Below are 25,788 nucleotides of genomic sequence, written 5' to 3'. Positions count from 1 at the left end.
AAGCCTTTTTTGCAGAAGTAAATGAAGCTGTTATAAATGCAAAGTCGGATTGTCTAATCAGCTAAACTTCCTGTCAGCAGAAATGTGTTGATACTGAACACAGACTATGTGCAGTTTAGAAAGTCTTATGCTTTTAATGTTGTGCAGAGAATTCGTAGAAAAAGAGGATGCATGTATGGGTGCGGCCAATGGAGGACTGGAGAATGATTGACGTGACGAATTCCACTAAACTCTACCTGTTAATATCAGCTGCCTATAAAAGTGTGAATCAGGAAATAAAATATGTTGCACACCTTCTGAATGTAACTCCTGCATTGCATTGAGGATAACAGAATTCTGTGAATCGAATTATTCATTTGTATCCAATAAATTACAAATACTTTTGACATCGAAAAAATAACCTCTCCTGACTTTCTTATTAAATACGCATGAAATTGATTAAACATTCCAGCAGTATTTAAATTTTAAAACCCAGATTTTTTTAATTGTAATGAAATAAAATCTATAACATTTTGCTTCCTGTGTGAACCTCTTTTACTTTATTCTAATGACACTCATCCGCTGTTAGCCAAGCATGTCTCTACTCCATCATTACAGTGAGAACATCAGCTGTACTGTATGCATGATGTCACAGTGTTAATAGACAGATTGGCTGTCAAATGCAAGGCTACGGTCTGTTTGCTCTGAACACAATCCTTTCTTTCTTCTCATTTTGACTGTAAATCAAAGCTCTGGTGCGTCTGTCTCTGCAACACCGCTTCAGGCAGCGAGCTATAGTTGCAGACATAATTAATGTTGTCTCTGATTGATAACCGTGACTCTGGTGAGCAGCCAGGGTGAAACAAGCCCCCTAAACCTTGCAGATGATTTGTCTGGAGGCCGGTGCATTGCTTTAATGTACAGTAAGGTAAATGCAGGCTGGCTGCCTGGGCTGCAGCCGTGGAGACTAGACCTAATCTGGACAGTGTTACCCTTATCATTTCACATCAGTAGCCAAGAAGCAGAGAGCTCAATCTGCGCTTTGGTAAAATGTGCACATGACTTCACTAAGCTGTATGCTTTTTAAACTCTGAGTATCATGGTGAATACTAAGAAATTCTTTCATTATAGAATTAAAGGTTTAGTTCACCCCAAAAGGAAAATGATGTCATAATATACACACCCTTGTCACTCAAAACCAGATGACTTGAAAATGTTTTAATGAATTTTTAGAGGTTTCATTCCCACCACTGAAAGTCAATTCACCCAAAACTTTGATGCATGTAAATGTCTGTTAAGTGAGTAAATAAATAAATAGAATCCACATGAATTAAGCAATTTATTCCAAGTCTTTTGACACCATGTCCTTTTTTATGAAAAACATATTTAATTAAGCCTTTTATTTTCAAATCTATACTGATGATCGATCATCTATACTTCATTGAAACTAAGTATATTTGCTTGATCTGGGAAAACAAACTACTCTGGTTCTAGTGAAAACTTAAATTCACTGGCATGATTCACAGGAATGAACTTAATTGGGTCTCGCATGTCTCACAACCATCTGCTACAGTATGCAAATGCGTTTTGCAATTTTTAAGTTGTATTCACTCAGATTTATTGTTACTTTTGTTGATCGGTTTAGTGACTTGTTGTATTTTGACATCTGTTCTACTCAAAATGACACATTCATACTCAACCATTGTAACATTTGTATTTAAGTACCCTCATTACCTCTGTTGTCTAGGCATGTTATAATATAGACTGTACAAGATGTCTACTGTTATTTTCCCTAAACTCTGCGTACCTGGTATCGGGTCTGTGATGTAATTTACTTCAGCTTTCTTTACATTTTAAACATCCATACTGGCCCAATTCCCCCATAAGTGGTTCCTTTCTTTTTTATCAGTTGGAATTGAATAACTTTTGCACAGATTACGATAGATACATTTTTATTTTTTCCTTTGATTATTGACTTGTACAGGAACCAACTAAATTAATTACAGCAACCTAGACCACACAGAACCTAAAAGGTATACTTTCAAATTTGAGTTGATGTAATATATAATTATTTTAATCACTTTCAACAGTGTTTTAGGGTAAATGTAAGGGTTTTCTTTAATAGTATACCAAACTTTTGCATTTACATGTGGATTTGGGAAGCTTTTTAATTTGGTTAGGCAAAATCCAGGTGGAAACTTGACTTTAAGAGGTGAAATGTTTTATCTAAACACTTCAAAAGCTTTGCTTAATTCAATGCCACATTACTTGAGTACAACTTACAATGTAAGAGAGAGAGTACTAATGCAACCTAAAATAATTCATAGAGTTATTCATAGAGTCATGAATTGGGTGACTTCTCTAGTAGTGCATCAGAATTGTGAGTAATGCACTGTAGTACTTGTCTTGTAATTCAGAATTTACATTGCAAACATGATTAATTGTCTTGTACTGACTTGTAACATTGATGATTAATAATGTCAGTTCTTATGGCATGTCTTTTTTTGTGGGGAGTGTGTAGCGGCCTGCATATGGTGCAATATGAGTAGTCCTTGAATAAACAAAGTTCACAAAGACTTCGCCAACTGGCAGTTATTGTTTAGGAAATGGGTACAACTATCCTTCAAAAACAAATTGCCACACACAGAGTTAACGTTACCAAAGTCATTAATTCATTAATTTTCCTTAGGCTTAGTCTTTATTTTTAGAGGTCGCCACAGCCGAATGAACCGCCAATTATTCCAGCATATGTTTTTAAGTTTTACTCCAACCCAGTATTGGAAAACAGCCATACGCACTCTTTTGCGCGCACACACACACACACACACACACACACACACAGACTACTACAAATTTAGTTTCGGCTGCATCAGATAAACAGCACAGTGACAGACACGAAGGAAGCAGATCTTGCATAACGTTTGTGAGAAATACTACAGCAATAACTTCCCAATGATTATTTGATGTATTTGTAACGCACACAATGGCGTTAAGTTCGCACACACACACACACACACACACACACACACAGCACGCTCGTTTAACTTTACACTTTTTTCCACTGCTGTATATCTGCTTTATATATGTTAATGTACAAAAAAAGCCTGATTTACAGTCCAAAAGCCGGGATGGAAGCATCTTCTTTTATAATTGTACTGACATGCGGCTGTGGTAATAAAGATGGTAAAAACACTAATTCATTACAAACATGCACTGTTTTAAAAATGTTTTAAACTTGTAAAACTCATTCTTGATCACATTTGATGATCACAGAGAGCTGAACAGATCTTTTAATCCCAATTGCTTTGCACACATCCTGTCATGTTGATATGATTATGCATGTTACTAAGGAGACAATACTCATGTTAATACATGTTAATACATGGCTGTCAATCAATTCGGTGGGTGGGAAAACCGCACTCCTACGTCACCTTGATGGTGGGCCTCAAAATGGGAGGATTTCTATTTTAACATCAGGAAATTTTAAAAAGAGAATTATTTTTTTATATCACCCCGATATGACAGTAAACACACTATACCTGCACACAGTTATGACCAAACAGCTTCCAAAAGATGATTTCATCATAGGTGCCTTTTAAGGGTTTATGTTCAAAGCACTTAAAATTTGTAAAAATGTAACTAAATCGATTAGTGTTAGGACAACATAAAGGAATTTTGTGGAACCTAGAAGTTTTTACAGTGTATATTTAAAGTGATCACAACACTATATTTACATCAATGTCATAGGATCTTTCAGAAATCAGTCTAATATGCCGTTTTGGTTTCTGAAATATTATTATTATTATAATCAATGTTTGAAACAGTTTGAGGTTAACACTTATGAATTACTCATTGGAAACTGGAGTGTTACTATGGCTTAATACAAAGCTTAAATTTTTATGAATTAAAAATATTAAATTGTAATCAATGTAATGGTTCTTTCCCCAATAAAGGGTTCAACACATTCACAAAAAGCAAATCCATTTTAATGTATACACTCCAGTATATTTGGTGAATTTTTGTATCATGCCATCTTCAATAGCGTGAGGGTTGTTTTAAGAAGTTCAGTGACGATCACTTTTTGATGATAAAACGTTTCACAATGGTGATTTTTAGTATGTTATTGTTGCCGTTAGGTCCCTCTGAATATAAACGTCAAACTAGTGAGGGTCCCACTTCGTTTTTTCCTTCCACTTACCATGGATCAGAATCCTGCGGGCACCCCAAACGTTTCTGACGCCAGTCATGCGGCTCTCAAAACACTGATTTGATTAGTGAGAAATTCACTCTTAAAGCAACATTTGGCAGAGGTTTAGTGTGTGGTTGATTTGTGGCCGGTGGACAGGAACAGGCCTGTTAACTCTGTAAGGAAAGTCAGAGTGGATAATGACGCTCTTTGGGTTTTCTTGGCACTGTCTTTCCTTCAGGGAAAGCTTGAAGTCCCGTCTCCTGTGCTGATTTCTGATTGCTCTATTACATTAATCCACTGAGACATCAGACCCGTCAAGTTAAATACAGTCTGTTTTATGTGATGTAACAGTTTTACTTTGTGTATATCATGGTTTGAGATCATTGTGTCACGTTTTTTTGAAAACGTGTCGTCAGTTCAGTTAGTCTGGTGTTCTGGTTGCACTGAGCTTTATGTCAGCTAAAGAGTCTGGCATCTTATATTGGAAAGGTTTTGAGAGCAAAGCCATTAGTTGACAGAATGCAAACACTCTCACCTTAAAGGAATGACATTTTCAGCCTTTTCTGACAATTCCAGTAGTTTTGTCATGGCATGTCTGTCAGTCGGAGAGATATTTGTCTTTTGTGTTTAGAATAGCTAGAATGTGCTGTCAGTGCATGTCCAGAAGGGCTTAGGGCAACACTGCTGTTATTTTGTCTGGCATAAAATGTCCCACTACATGACAAATATCAGAGACATTATGCGTAATGGAAGGCAGCTAAAAGGCTGGTAGTGCTTACAGTAACTTATAGCTGTAGTGTGAAATTGAAACTTGCTCCAATAATAACCAATTAAACCTAATGGTGGAGTAAATTCACTGATCAATCAAATATAGGCTAAATAAGTAGAACATTTTTATAACAAACTTCTTCTTTTTCTATTCTTGTCTTCTTCTTTCTTCCTCCTTCATATTTTTTCTCTTCTTCTTTCTTTTCTTCCTCTTATTTTTCTTCTTCCTCTTCTTACTTTTTTATTTTTATTCTTCTTCATCTTTCTTCACCTCTTCCGCTTTTTCTTCACAACTTTTTTTCTTCTTTTTCCGCTTCCTCTTCTTTGTCTTCTTCCTTTTTCGCTTCTTCTTTTTCGTCTTCCTCCTCTTTTTCATCATCATCATCATCTTCTTCTTTGCTACTTCCTCTTTTTCTTCTACTTTTTCATCATTAAATTCTTCTTCTTTCGTTACTTCCTCTTTGTCTTCCTTTTGCTTCTTCTTTTTCTTCTTCTTCTTCGTCATCTTTTTCCTATTTTACTTCTTTTTCATCATCTTCTTCACCTACTTCCTCTTTTTTCGCTGCTGCTGCTTCTTTTTTCCCTCTTCTTCTTACACTTCTTCCATTTCCTAGTCTTCTTCTTTCGCTTTTTCTTATACTTCTTCTTCTTCCTCTTTTTCATCTTCTTCTTCTTCTACCCTGTTTTCTTCTTCTGTTTCTTTCTTGTCTTCTTCTGCCTCTTTCGTTTCTTCTTTCGTCTCTCTTTCTCTTGCTGCTGCTTCTTCTTCTTTTCTTTTTTAATCTTTTTCATCATCATCTTTTTCCTTGTCCTCATCTCTTTCTATTTTCTCCTTCTTTCACTGCTTCTTCTTTTGATTTTTTTTCCTCTTTCGCTTCTTCGTTTTTTCCCTCTTTTTCTTGTTCTCTTCTTCTTCATCTTCCTCTTTTCTTCTGCTTCCTCTTCTTCTTTGTCTTCATCTTGCTTATACTTCTTTCTCTTTTTATCATCATCTTCTTCCTCTTCCTCATCTTCTACTTCTGCTTCTTCTTCCACTTCGTCTTTTTCTTCTGCTTCCTCTTCCACTTCTTCCTCTTTCACTTCCTCTTACTTGTTTAATTTTCATTAAATGATTATTAATGTATAATAATAATAAATTATTATTAATGTTCTTTATATTACATTTCTGTAATTGGCTTTGATTTTTCCAAACAATAATTTTACATAATTTAACCAATTTTCCTATTGATACACGTTATTAATTTAGGTCTGCTTTTCCATTGAAATTCTGTTATGAATTGATTGGCCAGGTGATCAAATGGACATTGTGCTGCACTGTACCATGTACAGTATATGAGCCTTTGATGAAAAGCCCTTCAGTTCCTCCAGCTCTTTTATCCTTTGCACTTTTATTCATTGTCAAAGTCGATGCATTGTTGAACTGAATCCAACCAGATACCACTCCAGAAGGGGTTTGGGGTTGATGCTGGGCAAGTGTCCAGGAGTCTCATTGATAAGCTGCTGTCAGCCTGAGCACATCCTGTGTGTTCAGCACCCAGTGTTCATTAGGAGCTGGAATGTGTGCCTTACTCCTGTAGCATGTTCTATAGAGAGCTGAAACCCTGTCCTTCATCAGAGAATGTGCCCAGACTAACCTGCAGCCAGAGCTTTCACCACCACCACACAGCAGCAGACCTCTGGGGTTACTGGTCAAGGGGAAAAGCACACTCTTGCCTTTCATATTTCACTATCATCCTGGAACAGTTCCTGATGAAAGTCCTTATAGTTTCTTTGTTATTGCCAGCAGTGTTTACTGTAGTGAGCTCTACATGTAAGACTGTGTTAAAGAAATTAACCTGATTTTTGTAATAATTTTTTAAAGGGTCCTGTTTAGATTTTTGCTGACTATAAATAACTGTCCCAGGTCAGATTTTCTCTAATTAGAGTATAATGCTGTGTTCACGCCAGATGCAGAAGAAGCATCAAGCGCGAGTGATTTACATGTTAAGTCGATGCAAAGACAGGAATAGACATCCTGTGGTTCGATACGCTCAAATGGTGCATTGCAAACGATTCGAATTGCGCGAATGGTGCAGTGCGAATGGCGTGAATTGCACGATCGGCGCATCGCAAATTGAGCCTTTTGTGTGACTCGCTTATTGCGCAAATTGCTCGAGTTAGAAAATCTGCACTTCAGCGGACATTCACGCTGCGTTAACCAATCAGAAGCTTGCTCTTGTGGGGGGCGTGATTATGATTTGGCACCTGTTGTTGGTGTCCTGGGGGAAAATCCTCCTGCCTACGCCTACAACAGGTTATCAAACTGGGCTCGGCTCCGGCAGAAGCACCGCTAAATGCTTCCATCATCCAGCACAAGTTTCTGGAGGAGTTTATGAGCTCACAGAGCTGGGTTCACCTCTGAAAGGATCTAGTGGACTCAGACACGGCTCCAAACGAATTGACGCTGTATTTCAGCCTTCATAAAGCACATAAACACAGGTATTTTCTTAATAAAATCCATGTTAGTTTTGCAACGAAGCTACAACCACCGGGCAGACAGAAGCCCTGCCCATGACGCAAATTTGTGTGAATGAAGCGGATTTGACAAACGAATGAAACGAGTAAACTTAAAATTTTACAAAAAACAAGCATATGTTTTGTTACATTCATAACGGCGTTCGTGTTTTACTATCCTGCTTAAACAAACAAACAAACAAACAAACAAAAAACCATTGCAAAACCATTGTTACAAAACCATTAATTCATGTTATGATACTATACCAGCTGAAGCATCGCGATACCATGTAGTATTGTGATACTGTAATTCATAACTCCAAATCCATGAAATAAAGAAAATTTTCAGAAATACCATATTTTATATGTTATAATAGGCCAACTTGAATTGAATTAATGATTCCCTTATTATTTCCCAGAGATGGGTTGAAGCTGGAAGGGCAATCACTGTGTAAAACATATGCTGGATAAGTTAGGATAAGGCGACCCCAGATAAATAACTAAGTCTAAAAGAAAATGAATGAATGATTTCCTTATTATTGAAAAAACTGGATTTGCATGTCACTTTACCTAAGATGGATTTGTTTTTTTAGCTACTAAATCATATTGACAGGAGCAGAAAAGAACTAATTCAGATTCGAACTGAAGTGTCAGAAAACGTGCAATAGGCTACCATAAAAGGCATGAATTCTACAGTTTGCAACCTTATGGCTTCACAGAATATCCAAATTGCTGCACAAACGTGTGAGCATTTTAGGGACTTTTCCATTTGCAGCATTATGTATTGTAGATAGACTGTTAATGATGATACTACTGTTTACAAACTACTGTTGTACCACCAGTATTTTGGGACATAGTATCACAATACCACCACAATATAGATAAATTGTGCAACCCTACTATCTATAATCCATAATAATAACTCCTGTATAGTAGTCCCACAACATACCGTCAATAAATGACACTTGAATACCCTGTCAGAAAATTCTAGTGACTGGGATTATCTTTTTTAGTGTCTGGCATAATGTTAATGTTGTTTTTGTGCATTTACATTGATAAATATGGCTACTGTGCAAAAACACAGTACTGTTACAATCTTATTGCCACATTATATCGTTATGTTAACATATTTTATGCTTTCAGTGATGTCCTGAAGATAAATACCAAAAAATAAAGCTACTGGAATAACTACAGCAATCGCCATCGTCGAAATCATGAAGTAAAAGATCGCAATGACATATGATATAGTGTGCAGGTGCTGTAGTGGTGTCCCATTTCTTAGGGGTACATTTTGAAGCCCTTCACACTCTGTTTCAATGGCCAAGGGGAAGAGGTAGAAAAATAGAATTGTGCTAGCTTAGGGTTAAAATAAGTAGACATGTAATTGTAAACTGATCTGTCTGTAAGGGGGAGCATCAAAATAAAGTGTTGACAATTGTTATTAATTGTATTTTATGTACAATCTCAATATTTACACCAAAAAAGTTACATTCCTAGTAGGGCTACATGATATTGGAAAAATCGGACTTTGCAATATTTTGTTTTGCTGCAGTATATAATGTGATATGAGAAAAAAATTATCAAATGGCTTGAATAGCTCTAATTATGAAAAATCAATTATTTAGATTGGTTGATTTTTGTAAGGATGTAAATCATGTATAAAAATTAAATTTCAAGAATAACTATAGTAATTCTTCATAGAGAGTCCAGAGAGTCAAACTGATTCAAATACAGAAATGCAATAATATAAAATAATACTGTATAGTCTTTGTTGTATTATTAAATATTAAAAACGTTCTTCATTAAAGTTACAAATGTTTTATGTTATTGTGCCCGGATGCTTTACACGTTCTTGAAATGCCTTTAAAAGACATGCAAGTGCTAAAGTTGCACTCTGTTATGGTAATATATTGCAATGACTCCACAAATCTCATGTATCCTCAATTCTCGACTATAATCCCAACTTAACATTGCAGATCCTAAAATGTGACTATTGTGGACGCACACGTTGCGATTTCGATGCCTAAACGATATATTGTGCAGCCCTAATTCCTAGTCATCTTTTTACTTATTAAACTCTACTTTTTTTCTATATTTACGGTAAGAAATTTACAGAATGTCTTCTTTAAACATCTTTACTTGAAATTGTAATGGTGATGGCTCCAATATTGATCTACATTGTATTTTTTGGCTGTTTCAAAATTATCCATGTTAGACACAAATATACGGTAGACCAACCAAATTGTTAAAAAGATTTTTCCATATTTTATCAATTTTAAACTATTTTTTTTTATAGCATACCAATTTCAGATTTCATGTTCTTTAATGTTCAATTGCTGTTTAATTTACTTTTATTCTGTTTTTGCCCTTGGTTTGCAGTCCCAGTTTCTAAATAACCGTGAAATATTGTAGACTAGGAAAGGTTTTTCAGTTGTAACCTTTCACAATGGAATGCATGGAGAAATCTGGAGAAATGCATTTTCTATAGGTTGACAGTGTAAATACCGTGAAAGAGTGATAATGAGTTGAGAATTTACTACCTGATGTGATTGAGGATTCTCACTTCCTGCAAAGCAACATCTTGAATTCTCTTCCATCCTGTGTGTTCTGAAATCAGTCCCTGAGGAGTTTGAGAAGAAGCTGATGTGATTTATTTATTTTTTTCCTTTCTTCAAACTTTACCTTTTCTTGTGTTCAGGTCCATAAAATATCTTGTTAATTAGTCCTAAAATCGCATTACCATGTCTTTCTAACCTTAGAGTCACTTTGATTCCTAATATGCAGTGTCTTCCTTTTCTAAATGAAGCTAGTATTTTTTTTTTTTTACTTTGTGTTTGGCAAATGTTTTCACTAAAGAACATGGAGACATGAACTCAGTGTGAGAGCTAAAACTGGTTATTGCCATGACACATTTGACGGCTTGATTAATTAATCATTCAGAAATGAATGATTGTGTCGGGAAAAACTGAAGGCTGAACCCCTAAAATTACTGTTATTATTCACAAAGGAAAGCTGTCTGTGAGTGTATTGCCACCTGTGAAAATACTCATTCAAACCATCAAGTGCTTGCACATGATTGTATCGGAAATTGCTCCTTTTTCATTACAAAAATCAAATTTAATTCAGACGGTCATTAGAAATCCGAGATTGAGATTCAGAGGGAAAAGATCTTTATCAAAATAGGAGTTGCTATTTAGTAAAACCAGCTTTATGATTTTATGATTTGTGGTGTTAATTGTGTTATTAAATCTGTTTTTACTTTAACTGTGGTCATCCCATCATTTCCAGTCCAAGTTTTATTCCAAACATGTTTCAAATGTCATTTTCAATTAAAATCTTTTAAACTCCAAACTACCTGTAGCAGACAGTTGTTAATAAAGAATTGCATTTATTTTTTAAAATTGTATAATATCCCGTTTGTCACATTATTTGAATAAAATGGACTGCCAGTGATGGAAAGAGTACTGAAAAATCATACTCCGGTAAAAGTATCATTACCTGCTAAAAATGTAGTGTAGGTAGAGTAGAAGTATCCATTCTAAATGCTACTCGGTATGAGTAAAATAATCACTTTAAAAGTAATCTGTAAGGCAGTAAATTTACTGCTGTGGTTTAAGCTGTAGTATTGTCCAAGGGCTAAAAAAATTTTTACACCATCATGCTGAAAACAATTTCTAGTCAGACCAACTTCTGCAATCATATACCACTGGTAGAAAGAAGCACAGTTGGAATAGTAACATTTTGAGGGAGATTATTTGTGTATTTATGATTGTATTGTATTGCAATTTAGGCCAGTTAGATCAAAAGTAATACACAGAATACTTGAAAGTAAACAAAGTAAGAATATTTTGCTGGTTTTAACTGAATTAGTTACAAAAAAGACATGAAATGATGAAACATCAAGTGTTAAACATGATTTGATTGTACCCAGCTTACAGTAAATGAAAAAAAGTTACCTTGTAGAGGAAGAGAGAAAGAAATCAGGGCCAGAAAAGGCCCCCAAGAAACCAGAAAGAATAAAAAAGAAAAGTATCAAAGTTTGAAGCCACCTTTATCCCTTCCTTGACCATGTGACCAAAAATCAAACTGACCAATAAGCAGTTTAGAGCAGTTTCAAAGCATAACAATACAACCCACAAGATAAAACAGTAGCTCCTTATCTTTATGGGCACTGCCTTTTTGGTATTTGTATGGGCTCTTTTAGTGAAAAGGGCAATAAAAACAAATTCATATTATATTTTTCATGCCTTTTAAAGCAGGCAAGTCTAAACTCGGTCCTCGAGGGCCGGTGTCCTGCAAAGTTTAGTTCCAACCCCAATCAGACATACCTGGGCTAGCTAATCAAGCTCTTACTAGGCTTTCTAGAAACATCTTTGCAGGTGTGTTAAGGCAAGTTGGAGCTAAAATCTGCAGAACACCAGCCCTCCAGGACCGAGTCTGGACACCCCTGCATTAAAGAGTAGTGAGTATTACACTGTGAAAATTATTATAATCTAGCTGTGAGGATATGTTAGCACTTATACATTTTAAACCACAAGTAGCAGCACTGATAGAATTGTAATGCAATTTGTGCATCTACTGTATTTGAAAACGTAATATTCTGTAGTGCATTTAGTTTTCGTTTGAACCCATTTGGTGATTTCAGTCATCATACAGTAGACATCAGTCTCTTGTCATTGTGTGTAATGATTTTGCATCTTCCTGGACAGTTTTAATGCTTTCATGCTGTACATGTTTGCTGCATTTATAAAGTGTCTGTGTCTTGAGGACGGTCAGTATGTCCGATGCAATTTTGCAATGCTAAATTTGATTGGATGGGAATCTTGGGACTTATTCGACATGTCATCACAAATAAAAAAGCAGGAAAGTGGGAAAATAGTGCTGTAAAAGTACTGATACCACACTACAAATGTATGTAAAGGTACACATTTTTTTACACATACTTTAAAACAATTCTGATTGCCTTCAATTTTTAAGCTAAATAAAATTAACCGTATGAGTCCATTGAACTTATATCATGTTAAACTGGTTTAAAACAGCTTGTGTGACTTATAGAATTAAGTTAGATCATGATTAAATTTAATGAGTTTCAATGAACTAAAAACATATGTTGTCATGACTAATTGATCATATAATTTTTTTTACAGTGCACAGCTACTTAGTACAATTCTTGAGAAAAATACTCAATCACAGTAATTTGAGAATTTGTAATTTGTTATTTTACACCACTACAGACAGAGTGATGCATTGGGTAATTAGAAAAGTGAGGCAAAGACATTTGTCTGATTTAGCTCCCCCAGGGTTGTATAAATACTGTCAGCACACAGGCCAGGATGGGGGAAAAAAATATTAAATGCCTTTTCAAAACTCTGTGGTTGTTGATCATGGAGTTGTTCCTAATTGTTTAATCTGTTTCCTAATTATCTAAACAGGACAGCGCTTGGGTGTTTTAGGGAGTGATGTTTCACTGGCCCTAAATGCAGCATTCTTGCCAATGGTCTGTTAGTGAGGAACACCTCAATACACATTTAAATATTATGTGGGTCACTTTACGTTTCTTGAAGTTCATGCTGTTGATTTTCTAATATATTATCTGCAGATGACAAACATAATTTATGATTAACAAGAGAATTAATTTGTTCTCCTTGCTGAAAAATGAAAAGAAAAGACTTTTTAGGCTGATCCAGATCGGTTGGATTTGATTGTGCTAGGCTAAACCTCATTTGAAATGTACTTGAATTTTCATTTTGACTCAGGGCCACCCAGACATATTTAAATATTATTCTGCCTTAAAGGGAAATGAAAAGAGATTTAAAAGGTTGGGTTTAAGATGAACACAACACTGTCCCTCTGTGGAACACTTTATCACATGTGAGTTAAAGTGCTGTTCAGAATGATTCTGTTGGCGAAATCCAGATTTTTTTGTTTTTGTTGTTTACATTTATTCATTTAGCAGGCACTATTATTAGGAGAGACAGTTTTATTTATTTATTTATTTAATATACAACTGGCTGTTTTTTTTTTTTGTGTGCCAATACATGTTGGATAGATCAATCCACATACAAAACGTTATAAATAATAATAAAATGTAGCATAATTTTGCATTCGGAGGAGTTTTTTCACACATTGCATATAGTTTCAAGTTAGATATTTAAAGTAAATTTGACCATAAAGAGTTTATTTTAATCAAATCCTCACTAGGTTAATCAAAGTATTTCTTTCCTTCAGTTTAGGTGTTCGAGTCAGACATTGTCTAATCTTTCACCTCATAATGAAAGAGATAAAAAAAAAACTCAGCCCTTCTCTGATTACACTTGGAAAGAAGGAAACCGCTAAGGAAATGGATTCTCATCCTTTTTTATTCCATAATTGCTACTGCAAGGCTTTTGTCAAGCGAACTGTCCTCATGAATGAAACACAAGCCGGCACTAGGGGGGCTAATTGGGCATTAAATGGAAAATAAATTTAGCCAAACATCAGACCTGAACCAGGGTACAGGGTAGATGAATGGACTTACATTCAGCATTCAGTTCCTGTAGAAACAACAGGCTGGTAATTCAAGAGGGAAGGAAAATTATTTTCAACTTCACAGTTTTATCTGTTTATTTTTGGAACGTTAATGCAGCTGCAGTTTATTTCAGGCATTTTTCTGCCTCATTCTATTTTCATTCATGTGGTTTGGTGTCATACAGTATGTGAAACATACAGTTTAAGGGACTGAGACCATTCTGGTGCATGTTTCTTATCATTTAAAGCAGCTTTAAAAACCATCAAAATTTTTGTTACATGTGCCAGTAAAGTGGATAATGCTTTGTAACGACTTGAATAGTAAACAACAGTTTAACCCCCCCCCAAAAAAATTTTTATATATATATATTTTTAATTACTGATCCTAAGGATATCCAAGATGTACAGTATATTAGGGTTGTCAAAAGTATCAAGTTCAGTACCAATTGGTACTGAAATTTTAAAAACATCTATTTCCCGCTAACATTTGAGCACTCCTGAATGCATTTAATAAACACTGCTGATTGGCCATTGTGTTCACATGCTCAAAAGAAATGACTGTGATAGGCTAAGAAGGTCATTGATTTAACACTTTTCATCACTGTTTCAACACAGGAGCATTTCAAAGTCACAACGGTCAGCTGATCTGTTTATGAGGTGACATACAACCTGTCTACTGATGGATCAACTGATCTATGTGGCTTTGGAATGCTCTAGTGTCTGTGTATCTGTTTTTGCACTCTTTGAACAGCGGTTAAAAAAGGGAAACCGAAGACTTTCATGGCCAATCACTGTAATTTCCAACCCAGGCTTATTCTGATTATGTACCCCTATGTACAGAGCACCAAATACTTCCCAGGAGCTACGGTTTTTTTTGCAGTTTTTGTTTTAGCGAATCCACCAGAGGCCGGTGTGTACTTTTTTTTTTTTTTTTTTTTTGAGATCTCAATTTTCTCTCGGAAGTGCCATTCGTGCCTGCTCTTCTTGTGTAAATCCACCAGAGGTTGCTGTTGATTTAATTGACTGACTGACTGACTGACTGACTGACCGATCGACTGACCCACCCTCTTTCTTTCCTAAACCCAAATGACAGTGTTTTCAAAAGCAATCCAGAAAAACAAAAGCCCTCACGGCATCCTTATTGTTACCACATTTTCAGATTTTTCCACATTCCCACCCTGCTATTTACTTGTTTATTAATTTTTTTGGCTTTTGTGATCCATTCACTTGAACCCTTACTTCACGGTCAACTTCGCTCTGCGTCTCAAATCCTTCAACGTATACGGTGACCCACTGGACAAACTGGTAACAGCGGAAAAGCCAACCACACGGAGGTAAGTGGGCTGCTGGTAATCACGAAAAGGAACAGTGTCATACCACCCCGTAGCTTTCGTTTTAAAGACAAAATGCAGCCATACGTTCCTCTTTTTACGTTTTCAGAATAAGCCTATGTTGCAATTTCTGTTGAACACAATGGCCAATCAGCTGTGTTTAGGAATGGTCAACAATGCTCAAATGCTAGCAGGAAATGGACGTTTTTAAATTTCAGTACCGATCCTTAGAGTCTCCTGTATTTCAGACCCATCTCCCCCAGGTCCTCAGGTTTTTGGTACAATCTGTAACACCCCGGGTTGTCAACTTTGGTATAGTATCCGATCGCAGTGGCCACCCGAAACCCGCTCCATAGTACAGTTACCGCTCCATAATCACATTACAGTTACTTACCCAGACTTACACAACAGTGTTATTCAGACACCTTACCCCTGGAACGCCCGGATTTTCAGAGGCAAATGTTGGCAGGTATGATTGGCATTGAACTTGATGCTTTTAACAATTCTACAGTAGATAACGTTTTTATTCAGTATGACAATACAGAGAATTAGATGATTCATAAAATGCAAGTTCCTTCAAGAGTAAAAACAAACAAAAATGTATGCTTGTTAAGCAAAATTAATACCAGTGACTTCTTGAAAATCAAAGTTCTCATCTTAATGTTTTTAAAATATCTTTATTCAATAGAACTGTGTAATGCAGTAATTCTCTAGTTGATTGTACGCTCTGGAATGTAAATATTTTTACAAAAAATATTTCCAAAAAATGGCATGGATGAGTGAATGCCCCATGAAAATCACATTTCATACTTCGTGTTAACAAAACACACCGCTGATATGTACACTACATGGATATTAATGACTGTCTGATGAATGCTTGTTCAGCTGTGCTCTAGGAGGAGGCATTAGTACCCACTGACCCTTCACAGACTTGATCTTACATCACTTTTGTGGCTTTTCTAAACATTCCCAAAGTGGAGCAATGGTTTGAGGTTAGTCATAGATCAGCATATGTAGACAATGAACACCTACAAAACAACAATTACCACAAGCCAAGGTGGAAAAGGGAATGTCTTGCACATGGACTCAAGATGTTAGACAATTTCTCCTCTTTAACCTGTTGAAGTCTCTCCTTTTTTCTTTGAAAGGGATGCAGTCTTCGCGTCTGACTCCTCTGTAACCCCACAGACATCATATTTAGCTGTTTAAAGTCTTGTGTTTCAGCCATGTGGTCTGTATGTTATGGGGTGTTGCCTGTATTCCTTTGAAGCACAGCAAAACTCAAAACTTCATAATTCATTTAGTTAACCAGACAGCATTTACATTTAATCTTAAACGTTATCCTTTTAATACAGTACTTATGAACAACCCCTTTTTCCTTTATGTCAGTATTATAATTTTATATTTTTATCAGTATATATTGAAATAAATATTTACTTAGTTGTGATACTAAGTACACCACTTGTGAGCTAACACACACACAGTCATACACAATACATATGTTTTTATCCTCACTTGTGAGTCTCTTTGAATGAAAGTGTCTTCTAAATGATTAAATGCTTAGGTTACCTGGGATTATAGGTTTAATATACAGGAGTTTAATGCAAAAACAAAAAAGGTAACAAAGGGCGATATAGCAAAAAAAATAAATAAAAAAATCATAAAACCATCTTATTTGGTATCGATAACTATTTTATATTTTTTAACAAAACATTTAAGAATATTAGGATTTTTTGTTATTTAACCACTTTATTTTATTTAACCAACGTTACTTAGACACATTGTTTTATATAGTCATAAACAAAATATTTAAACAATATCTGATTCTTTATAATAAATTAAGCATACTTTAAGTGTTAAAGAGACTCTTAAACTTTATAAGTGAATTGTTACAAAGTGTGTGCGATGTTAAAGGTAGATTAACATCTGTAAGGTGTCAATAATAATGATACAGTAAACCTCAATCTGTAAACAAAACAAATTATGATAAAGAAATCTGAGCTTTTAAGTAAAGGAACTAACCATTATTATTCGTATACATACTGCAACATTACAAATTGTGAAGTTGGATGACTACATTACCCTACAAAATCTTTCAGATGGGGTGCTAGTGGCTGGGATGCACAAGAAAAGAAACCAAAAAGCCACTTTACATATTTTATTTGCAATCTCCTAGTTGCTGCTATACGGCATAGCGGCATTTGTATTCCATACAAAGGGTAAAGTAGATTGGTTATTTCTACTTCCATGAATCGCAGCATTCGGAAAAGTCAGGTACACTAGGTGTATCTAGAAAATGCATGCTTGTCACATGTGGCATGCCTCCATTGGAAATGACAAACTTGTACCCTAAGCTTATTGGCATTCCTTCCAAGGCACGCTCTCAGCAGCCAAATTTTAATAAAATCACATTGATTCATACCAAACTTCATACAAAACTTTTTTTTATCGTTATTGACAATAGTGTTCAATAAATACTGATACCAATTTTATTGCCCAGCCCTAGAAACACTTTACTTAAAGCGTTGTTCATAAGTGTGTTTATAATCATGGCATGACAAATACTAACAACACTGTTTTACACCGAAATTTTATAAGAATTTCAGTTCGTTTCAAAAAAGGGATCAAAACAATATTTCTGACACAATAATAATGGCCTCATGACAATCACGTTTATGACAATATATGTTATGACATCTTGGTAATGTCAAGCTGTGATGACAAAGACATTGACATAAATTGTTGTCTTGTAATGTTAAGTTGTGACGGTTTGTGATGTATTTGTTTATGTCAAGCTGTCATAACGAAGACCTATCAAACAATGTCACATTTGCATTTTAAAATCTATTGACGCTTAACAACAGTTGTCATCAGTATTGTCATGCCATGATTATAAAGGTGGCGTGACCAGTGTTACATAGTGTGACAACGCATTACATGAGTTGCATAATAATATTACTTTTTTAAAGTAGTGATTAAAGTAATATTTACTTTTAAAAATGAAGTAATAATATTTGAGTTACTTTTTTAAAAATGTAATGCAAGTTACTTTATAGTTTAGTTAATTCACTTTTAAAAAAGTAATTGCTGAACTAAAATCAACGTAGTTACATTGAATCCCGCACGCATTGAGAGAATGCAGCAACAGACAGAAATGAAGATTGCAGAGCTTTATGTTTCAGCGATGGAAATACTCTCATTATTTTAGACGCATAGAAGAAAAGAGGACTATCTGAATGGATAGTGGTTTTACTTTTTAATAAGACAAAATGTCCAAAAGTAGCAAGCACATAAACCTTCATTAATCTGTAAGTACGGCTCTGGGGTCAGGAAATTCTCTGAAGATAACATTAGATTTTTTACGTGTTTTATTAAAAGGTAAATAGGTTATACAGTGTGCTGTTATTTGCAAAGCTCCTCTATTTAAAAAAAAGAAGAAGAAGAAAAAAACTCTCCTCTGAAAGAGATCAAGCCTCTGCCAGGTTGCAAAAGTAACATAAAAGTAACATAACGCATTATAAAAATTAACTCAACTAGTTATTTTTTGGGGAGTAACTCAATGTAATGCATTACTTTCTAAAGTAACTTTCCCCAACATTGGTTGTGACATCCAAAACCAGAATTGAAACCAGAAATCTTAAATATTGTGCCTTTTTTACATTCATTCATTCATTCATTCATTCATTCATTCTCTAACTTTTTATGTCTGCTGTGAATATGACACATAAAATGCAGCTTCTGAGTGTAAAACAGTAATCTGTGTGTAAGGGCCTACTCATACTATGCAATCCAAACCGTACCCAGGCCCGTTTCCCGGATTGTTTGAGAAGTGTGTGAGTGCTCTGAATCGGGCTCAGGCACGGTTCACTTAGCTTCGAGCGTGGTTCACTTGGGCTTTGGCGCGGTACGCTTGTGTGTGAGTGCAAAATGCACCTAAACCCGAAACTGAAAGCGAGATGTGACTTAAGTCTGCATGTGTGTGTGTGTGTGTGTGTGGCTAGACATGGATTGTAGGTTAATGTGCTGATGGTATGTGAGAGCGGTGGCATGTACACCTTTCATCAGGTTATCAACAAGTGCTCATGTGTGACTGGAGTCTGCTACTTGTGGACATGCTGCTTGGAATGACAGTGACGACTGACGCCTGAATGCAGTCAGCCTAAAAAGCCCTTTTCACCACCATGGATGAAACCAGAGATTAGTCACAACTAAAGAGGAAATACACCCAACTAAAATCTCTGATCCTGTTGTAAGGTCCATCTTTCATCCCTTCAAGTCATTCTTGAGAAGACCAAATCATCCAGTTATTAGCTCTGCCACATTTGGCTACTGAGGATTTGAGTTTATGTACAAGTTTTTCATTATTACTCTGGTCATCCATGGAAATGAGTCATTTCATTTGTTTTAGTTCTTACTTCCATTTTTTTTCATCTCTTCAAATAGCAGGAACAACTGTGAGTGTGGCGTCCAATGAAAACAGACTCATTGCATCATAAAATTACTACTCCGCTTTTATAGTTGATGTGAGATTTTATTATCTGTCTGTCAAGACTTTTTTTGGGGTTGGGAGGGGATTGCAAGGATGACCTTTCGTTGAGATGTACTTGAGGGGGAAGGGAAATTGAAGAAGTGAGTTTCCCTGGCTGTGTTGTGCAGGCGAAGGATGGAAAGTTAATCAAGGACTCTTTCTCTCCACCCTTTATGTCCTGTGGGGATCAGGTGGGAAAAATGCAGCTCTCCGTGGGAATGTTTCACCCCAGAATCATCCATCAGTAATGGCCCTCACTGTATTTTTGCACAACGGGGAAAGGTCATTTGTGGATGGCTCGGAAAGGGAAAAGTTAAGCCCTGGAGATTTGGACGGTTTGGAATTAGCCCTCTTTTATGTAATAGTAGGCATCTGATGGCATGATAACCTTGGATAAAATACCACGGTTTAACGGTTTACATTATTGTGATTACTGCTCTAATATATGCTGTTTTTAAATGTCTGGGTAAAATAAAAAAAACTTTTTTCCCCTTTAAACACAATATTTTATTTTGAGAAACATTTATAATTTTTTGGAACAGTAAACATGTCAGGCTAAATAATTCAAATGGATCTTTTACTTCTGTTGTCTTCATTTGTTTAAAAAAAAAACAGATTTCTTAACAATTTAAAGCAGCACCTTTGGATATCTTTTCTGCTGGAGATACTGTTGTCCTAAAAACTAAATAAAAATAAAATGATAAATAGCTAAAAATAATCCTATGTATTAAAACCTTGACTTTTCCAAATCAAGGTATTCCTTGAAAACGGTTATCGTCCCACGCCTATACTTAATAGGCAACAAAAAACACTTGAAAAAATACTATAGTAATTTATAGTAAATGTTACGTATAATGTTTTTGAAAATTAACTGAAGTACTTGACTTAATCTGTTGTGGTAATTCTATAGTTGATAAAGAAGTAGTTATATAGAATATATAGTAATATAAGCAAATGACCCCATACTTACTTCCAGAGCCGTTTATATTAAAGCAGATCAACTAAACTAAAAAATCTTCCAAATCAATCTTAAATTAGGAATTATTTCCAAATAGAGCTATTATATTCATCTGGTGAAAGTATACTCTATTTCGCAGATGTAAAAATATGTATCGCTGAAAAATAAAATATTGCAATGTCAGTTTTTTTTCAATATCATGCAGCCCTAGTTTACTGTAATAAAAGCTGGAGTATATTTGGTATTTATTTATATATTGTATTTATTTATTACAGTTTATTTATTTCACTTAATACCACAATATGCTGAAGTATTCATTGTTGTACTATTATAGTACTGTATAGGTCAAAAACAATATAGTATTTACAATAAATTACTATAAAATATATGTTGTTAGTCATTTAGATAAAGCAGTAATGCAAAATCTGAAGTGCTTCATTTTCTAGTAATAAATACTTAGGGCTCTATTTTAGCGATCTAGGCGCAGAGTCCAAAGCGCAAGGGGCAAAAGCATTAAGGGCATGTCCGAATGCACTTTTGCTATTTTAAGGACGGAAAAATATGCTCTATGCTGCAGCGCATGGTCTAACTGTGCCTATTCTTTTAATGAGTTATGGGTGTGTTTTGAGAATAAACCAATCAGACTCTCATCTTTTATTCCCTTTAAAAGTCAGTTGCGTCGAACCATGGCGCATTTGCTATATACATGGTGGACTTTGTAAGTAGAAAAACTGAACGCATCATTAGCAAGAAAACAGTTAAACGGACCATCTGCAGCGCAAGGATAAAGAATAAGCCTCCTCAAATTAAGGTTACGTTGTTCTGAAAATAGCAACAACACGGGGCAAACACGTCTTGCTCCTTATGGTGCCGGATGTATGATAGGGCCCAAAGTCTTAATAATGAAGAAAAGTCATTAAAATAAAGCAGTTTATCCATATGAAGGTTGTTTTTTGTGTTTTTGCAGAGAGATTCAACACACATCTGAATATGTTTACACAAAGAGTGGATTTGCTTGAGCAGCTTTCTGGTTTGGTATCAAACAGCAGAAACGTTAGCCTCAATGAGGAGGATCAAGGTTGCCCAGTGCTGGACATTGGCCTGTACTCCACACTCACTATGCCCAGCCATGAAGCATTTGGATCAAGGTTTGTTGATTCCGTTATTCTAAAGTCTTAATGGTTTTTATATGTTGACAGGTCTTTCTAACACAAGTTCTAATTTTACTTAGAGCACCATTATCATCACTGTGTAAACTACAAAAATAGTGACATTTCTTGATGCTTTGACAACTTGATTAAGTTAACAATGAAAAATAGTGTGACAAAAGAAATATCCCAGAAATCACATTGTTCATAATCGGTTAGGCGATCAGTACTTGAATGAGCTAAAATACTGCTGCCGTTAAGATTCTGAATTGTGCGTACGATTGTACAACCATGAAGAAGTTTAGTTTTACCATCAGTTGAGTCAATTGCATTTGAAATATTTATTTAAAAATACGAAAATATAAAAATATAAAAGTTTGAATTTGAATAATATCAATGGGGTTGCTGTTTATCCTGTCTTTTTCTGAAATAAAATGCAGCCTTATGTGAATCTTTTTTTCTTTTATCTGATGACAAATACTTAAATGATATATTGTATGTACAGTATGTAAGTTTTATTTCTTAAAATGATCACATGACTGAAATCATATCTTCTCGAATCATTTCTCAGCTTTGCAGATGAGTTCAGTGTGCTGATTCAACTGCGAAGCTCTCAGGACGTCGAGCGAAGTCTGTTGACGTTGCTGAACTTCTATAATCACATTTTACTCCAGATCCGAATTGGCCCACAAAGCATCACCTTCATCACCACTCAACGCCGGGACTATGAGTACAAACACCATTTAACACGTGACACTGACCACAAAGCTTTAGCTGATATTAAAATAACACAGCTCTTTTAATAGTGTGCTTGAACCCCCATTATGCTGTCATCTGTCTCGTGAACGTCAGCATAATTCTCTTTTCAGGTTTTCAGTGTCAGGACTGGCAGACTCGCAGTGGCACTGGATCTCGATTGGGGTTGCGTTTGAATGGCTGGCTGTATATGTGGACTGCGTGCTGGTGGAAAAAGTCAGCTGGATGTACCCGTACATGGGCATCACTACAGATGGTCTACTTATGGTCGGCGGCATCCTGGAAGGGTTTGAGACCCCTTTTGAGGTATTCTTTGTGCGCAATGAGCATGAAGGATGTGATGATGTGACTATTGGTCAGTGTCAAGAATTTATTGTGCCTGAGGAATAGCATCCTTCCCCTATGTCATTTGTTCAAAGGGTTACAGATATAGTAAATCAGCCTATGATTTACCATTCCCTCAAGGCTTCCTAGGTTAACAATGACAACATAGGAAGTGGAGTTTTTCAAAATCATCCTAGAACAAAACTGAGTATTTTTCAATCGTTTCAGGACAACTTTGATAAAAGGTTTTGATCCACTTCAAATTTTGATTACTGCATTATTTCACTTCAGTCAAATCCAGTCAAAGTTATTTAAAAAAAAAATCATATGCTTTTATGGCTCTACAAGTAACAACATGTAGGTGTTTTTCTGCAACGGTCCACCTTTATAAACTTGTGTTGTGTTTCTTCTTGCGAGACACTGCGATTGTGCATTTTGAGTGCATTTAGGGTTTACCTGCGGTGGCCAAGAGAGCTTAACGTGCTGCAATTTAAGAAAAATGTGTAATTACAAAAAATGCCTGCAAATTAAGAAAAGATCTTCAGCCATTTGACAGCACACATGCTACAAATCCAACATATACACATAAAAAAACGCGCTGCATTTTCCCACAACGCAAACAAATTAATAAAGCGCATTGCATTTTCTCACAGCACAAACAATTTAAGAAAACGCCTTGCATTTTCTCTCAACTTGTGCGAAAACATTGCAACAGGATGGAAATGTTTCAAATGGACCTAAAACCGTGACTAATGCTACTGTGCCGTGATTATTGCTCAGTGAAGTTGTAGGTTATCTTTGAAAGGTGAAATTTTTTTGTTTGTTCATTTCAACATCCTGATTCCCTTGTCTTTTTAATTTTATTAGCCTAAATAAACCATATCCTAAATAGCTGGGTCTGTCATGATTTAGGCTCCTTTTGAAACATTTCATTGTGTTCCGAGCTATGAAAGTTTTTTTTTTTGATGAAATGCAGCGTGTTTTCATAAACTGTTTGCGCTGTGGGAAAATGCAGCGCGTTTTTTAAAAATGTGTTTTGTGAGGATATGCAGCACGTGTGCTGTCAAATGGATGAAGATCTTTTATTGATTTGCTTGCATTTTTTGTAATTGCATGTGTTTTTTTTTTTTTAAATAGCAGCTTGTTAAGCTCTCTCGGCCACCATATTTACCAGCTGGACAGAAATGCATTTTGTTTTTCTTCTTTTTAACAGTGCCTTAAATTTATACTCCTGTCCTGCTGGTGGCACTAAATGCACCAAAAAGAAGATGGCCACAGTCTCTCTATCGAAGTTACACTAAACTCTTTAAATATTTTAAAAAGGATGTTTTACTTACAAAAAACAAATTGATTAGCTACAGAAGAGCATCGTTCACCTCCTTGTAGTCTTTTTGTTGTGGATGGATGTGCTTTATAGGACTTCTTTCTGACTGTTGAAGAAAAACATACTGCAGATATGAAAACGATTTCACCTTTTTTATTTTATTTGGACTTTGTTAAATATTGTGGGGATGCACAGTATTGAACGTTTGTCTGTTTTTTTTTCTTTTGACTCAAATGATGGCAGTATGTTTTTTGTTTTTGAGAAGTGTTCATTTACAGGTTATAGTGGTCCCTTGTTATTCACAGGAGTTACGTTCTAAAAATAGCCCGCAATAGGTTAAATCCGCAAAATAATCAGCTTTAGTTTTTAGAATTAGTATACATGTTTCAAGGCTGTAAAACCCCTTTCTGCACACTTTATACACTTTTCTCAGACAGGCATTAACATTTTCACACTTTTCTCTTTTGTTTTAACTCAAAGTTTCAACTTTCTTAGGAAAGTAAGTCCAGTATTGTAGAATGAAACCAAAGACCAAAACCTGTTGTCAGGTGCAAGCATGCATCGCTGTCAGCAAAAGGTTCATACAGCTTTTTAGCATTTGTGCGTATAATGTTGACATCCAGCTAAATATTCGTTTTCCTGCAGTCACTGATCTACAAAACTAAAGCAAACTCCATTCATAAAGGGGTCACACATCGGATGATAGTTGGAAGTAGCACACATCGGACACACACATTCGCATGTTATTTAAAATGAAGTCATTCAGATGGCATTCTATGGCGCGACAGAAATATCCAGTGTGTTAAAAGATGTGTGCACATTTGGTGTGTGACCCCCTAATGATGGTCTTGCTGCGGACAGTTACAACCCTTTTTGCATCCTTGTTTAAACTCACACCACTAGCAATCAAAGATTAATGTTTTGCAAGCTGAACTCATTCTGTACTGTAAGAGGACACAGAGGAGATTGATTGACAATGGTCGACAACCAATCAGCGCACAAAGCACAATGCGCTGTAAAAAAAAAATAAAAATAAAAAAATGCATGTCAAATTGCACTAGAAATTAGCAAAACTGCAAGGCTGCGAAAAGTTAACCACTTTATCGCGAGGGACCACTGTCACTGTACTTTTAAAGGATAGGTTCAAGATTTTTTGTAAAGAAATTAAATACAAAATTAATAAATCAGACGTGTGATTTTGTGACCCCAATTGATTCTTTGTTCCCAGATATAACTAACTCTTTTCTTAAATTTTTATTAGTGTAATACAGCAACCCCTGAATAAACTTCTCAATGGGCAGGCACTAGGACCCAGTGGCAGGCTGCTTGGCTGGCTGGAGGCTGCTATCTCCATAGTGCTTTTACAATGTAGATTGTGTCAAAGCAGCTTCAAGTAAAATAAAAATATATGTCAAAGATCAGTTCAGTGTAGTTAATTATTTAATTCGAGCCATGCGCATCTTCACAAGTTCAAAACCAACCA

General features: G+C 35.6%; 1 protein-coding gene across 2 annotated transcripts in view; it reads left to right on the top strand.

Moving 5' to 3' along the window:
• Positions 1-25,788, top strand: part of si:dkey-61l1.4 — a 92,373-nt gene that overhangs the window by 2,688 nt on the left and 63,897 nt on the right. For both annotated transcript variants that reach the window (XR_015491273.1, XM_087253552.1), the window contains exons 2-4: positions 21,721-21,901; positions 22,473-22,631; positions 22,771-22,963. Coding sequence is in view for 1 of the 2 variants with exons in the window: in XM_087253552.1 (XP_087109678.1) it covers positions 21,721-21,901; positions 22,473-22,631; positions 22,771-22,963 (533 nt within the window). In the remaining variant the exon portion in view is untranslated. The remainder of the gene's footprint in view (positions 1-21,720; positions 21,902-22,472; positions 22,632-22,770; positions 22,964-25,788) is intronic.

The sequence above is a fragment of the Danio rerio genome, chromosome 5 (assembly GCF_052040795.2).
Source record: "Danio rerio strain M-AB ecotype USA chromosome 5, GRCz13ab, whole genome shotgun sequence".
NCBI classification, from domain to species: Eukaryota; Metazoa; Chordata; class Actinopteri; order Cypriniformes; family Danionidae; genus Danio; species Danio rerio.
The sequence above is the reverse complement of the archived record's forward strand: the minus strand, read 5'-3'. Positions and strand labels throughout refer to the sequence as shown.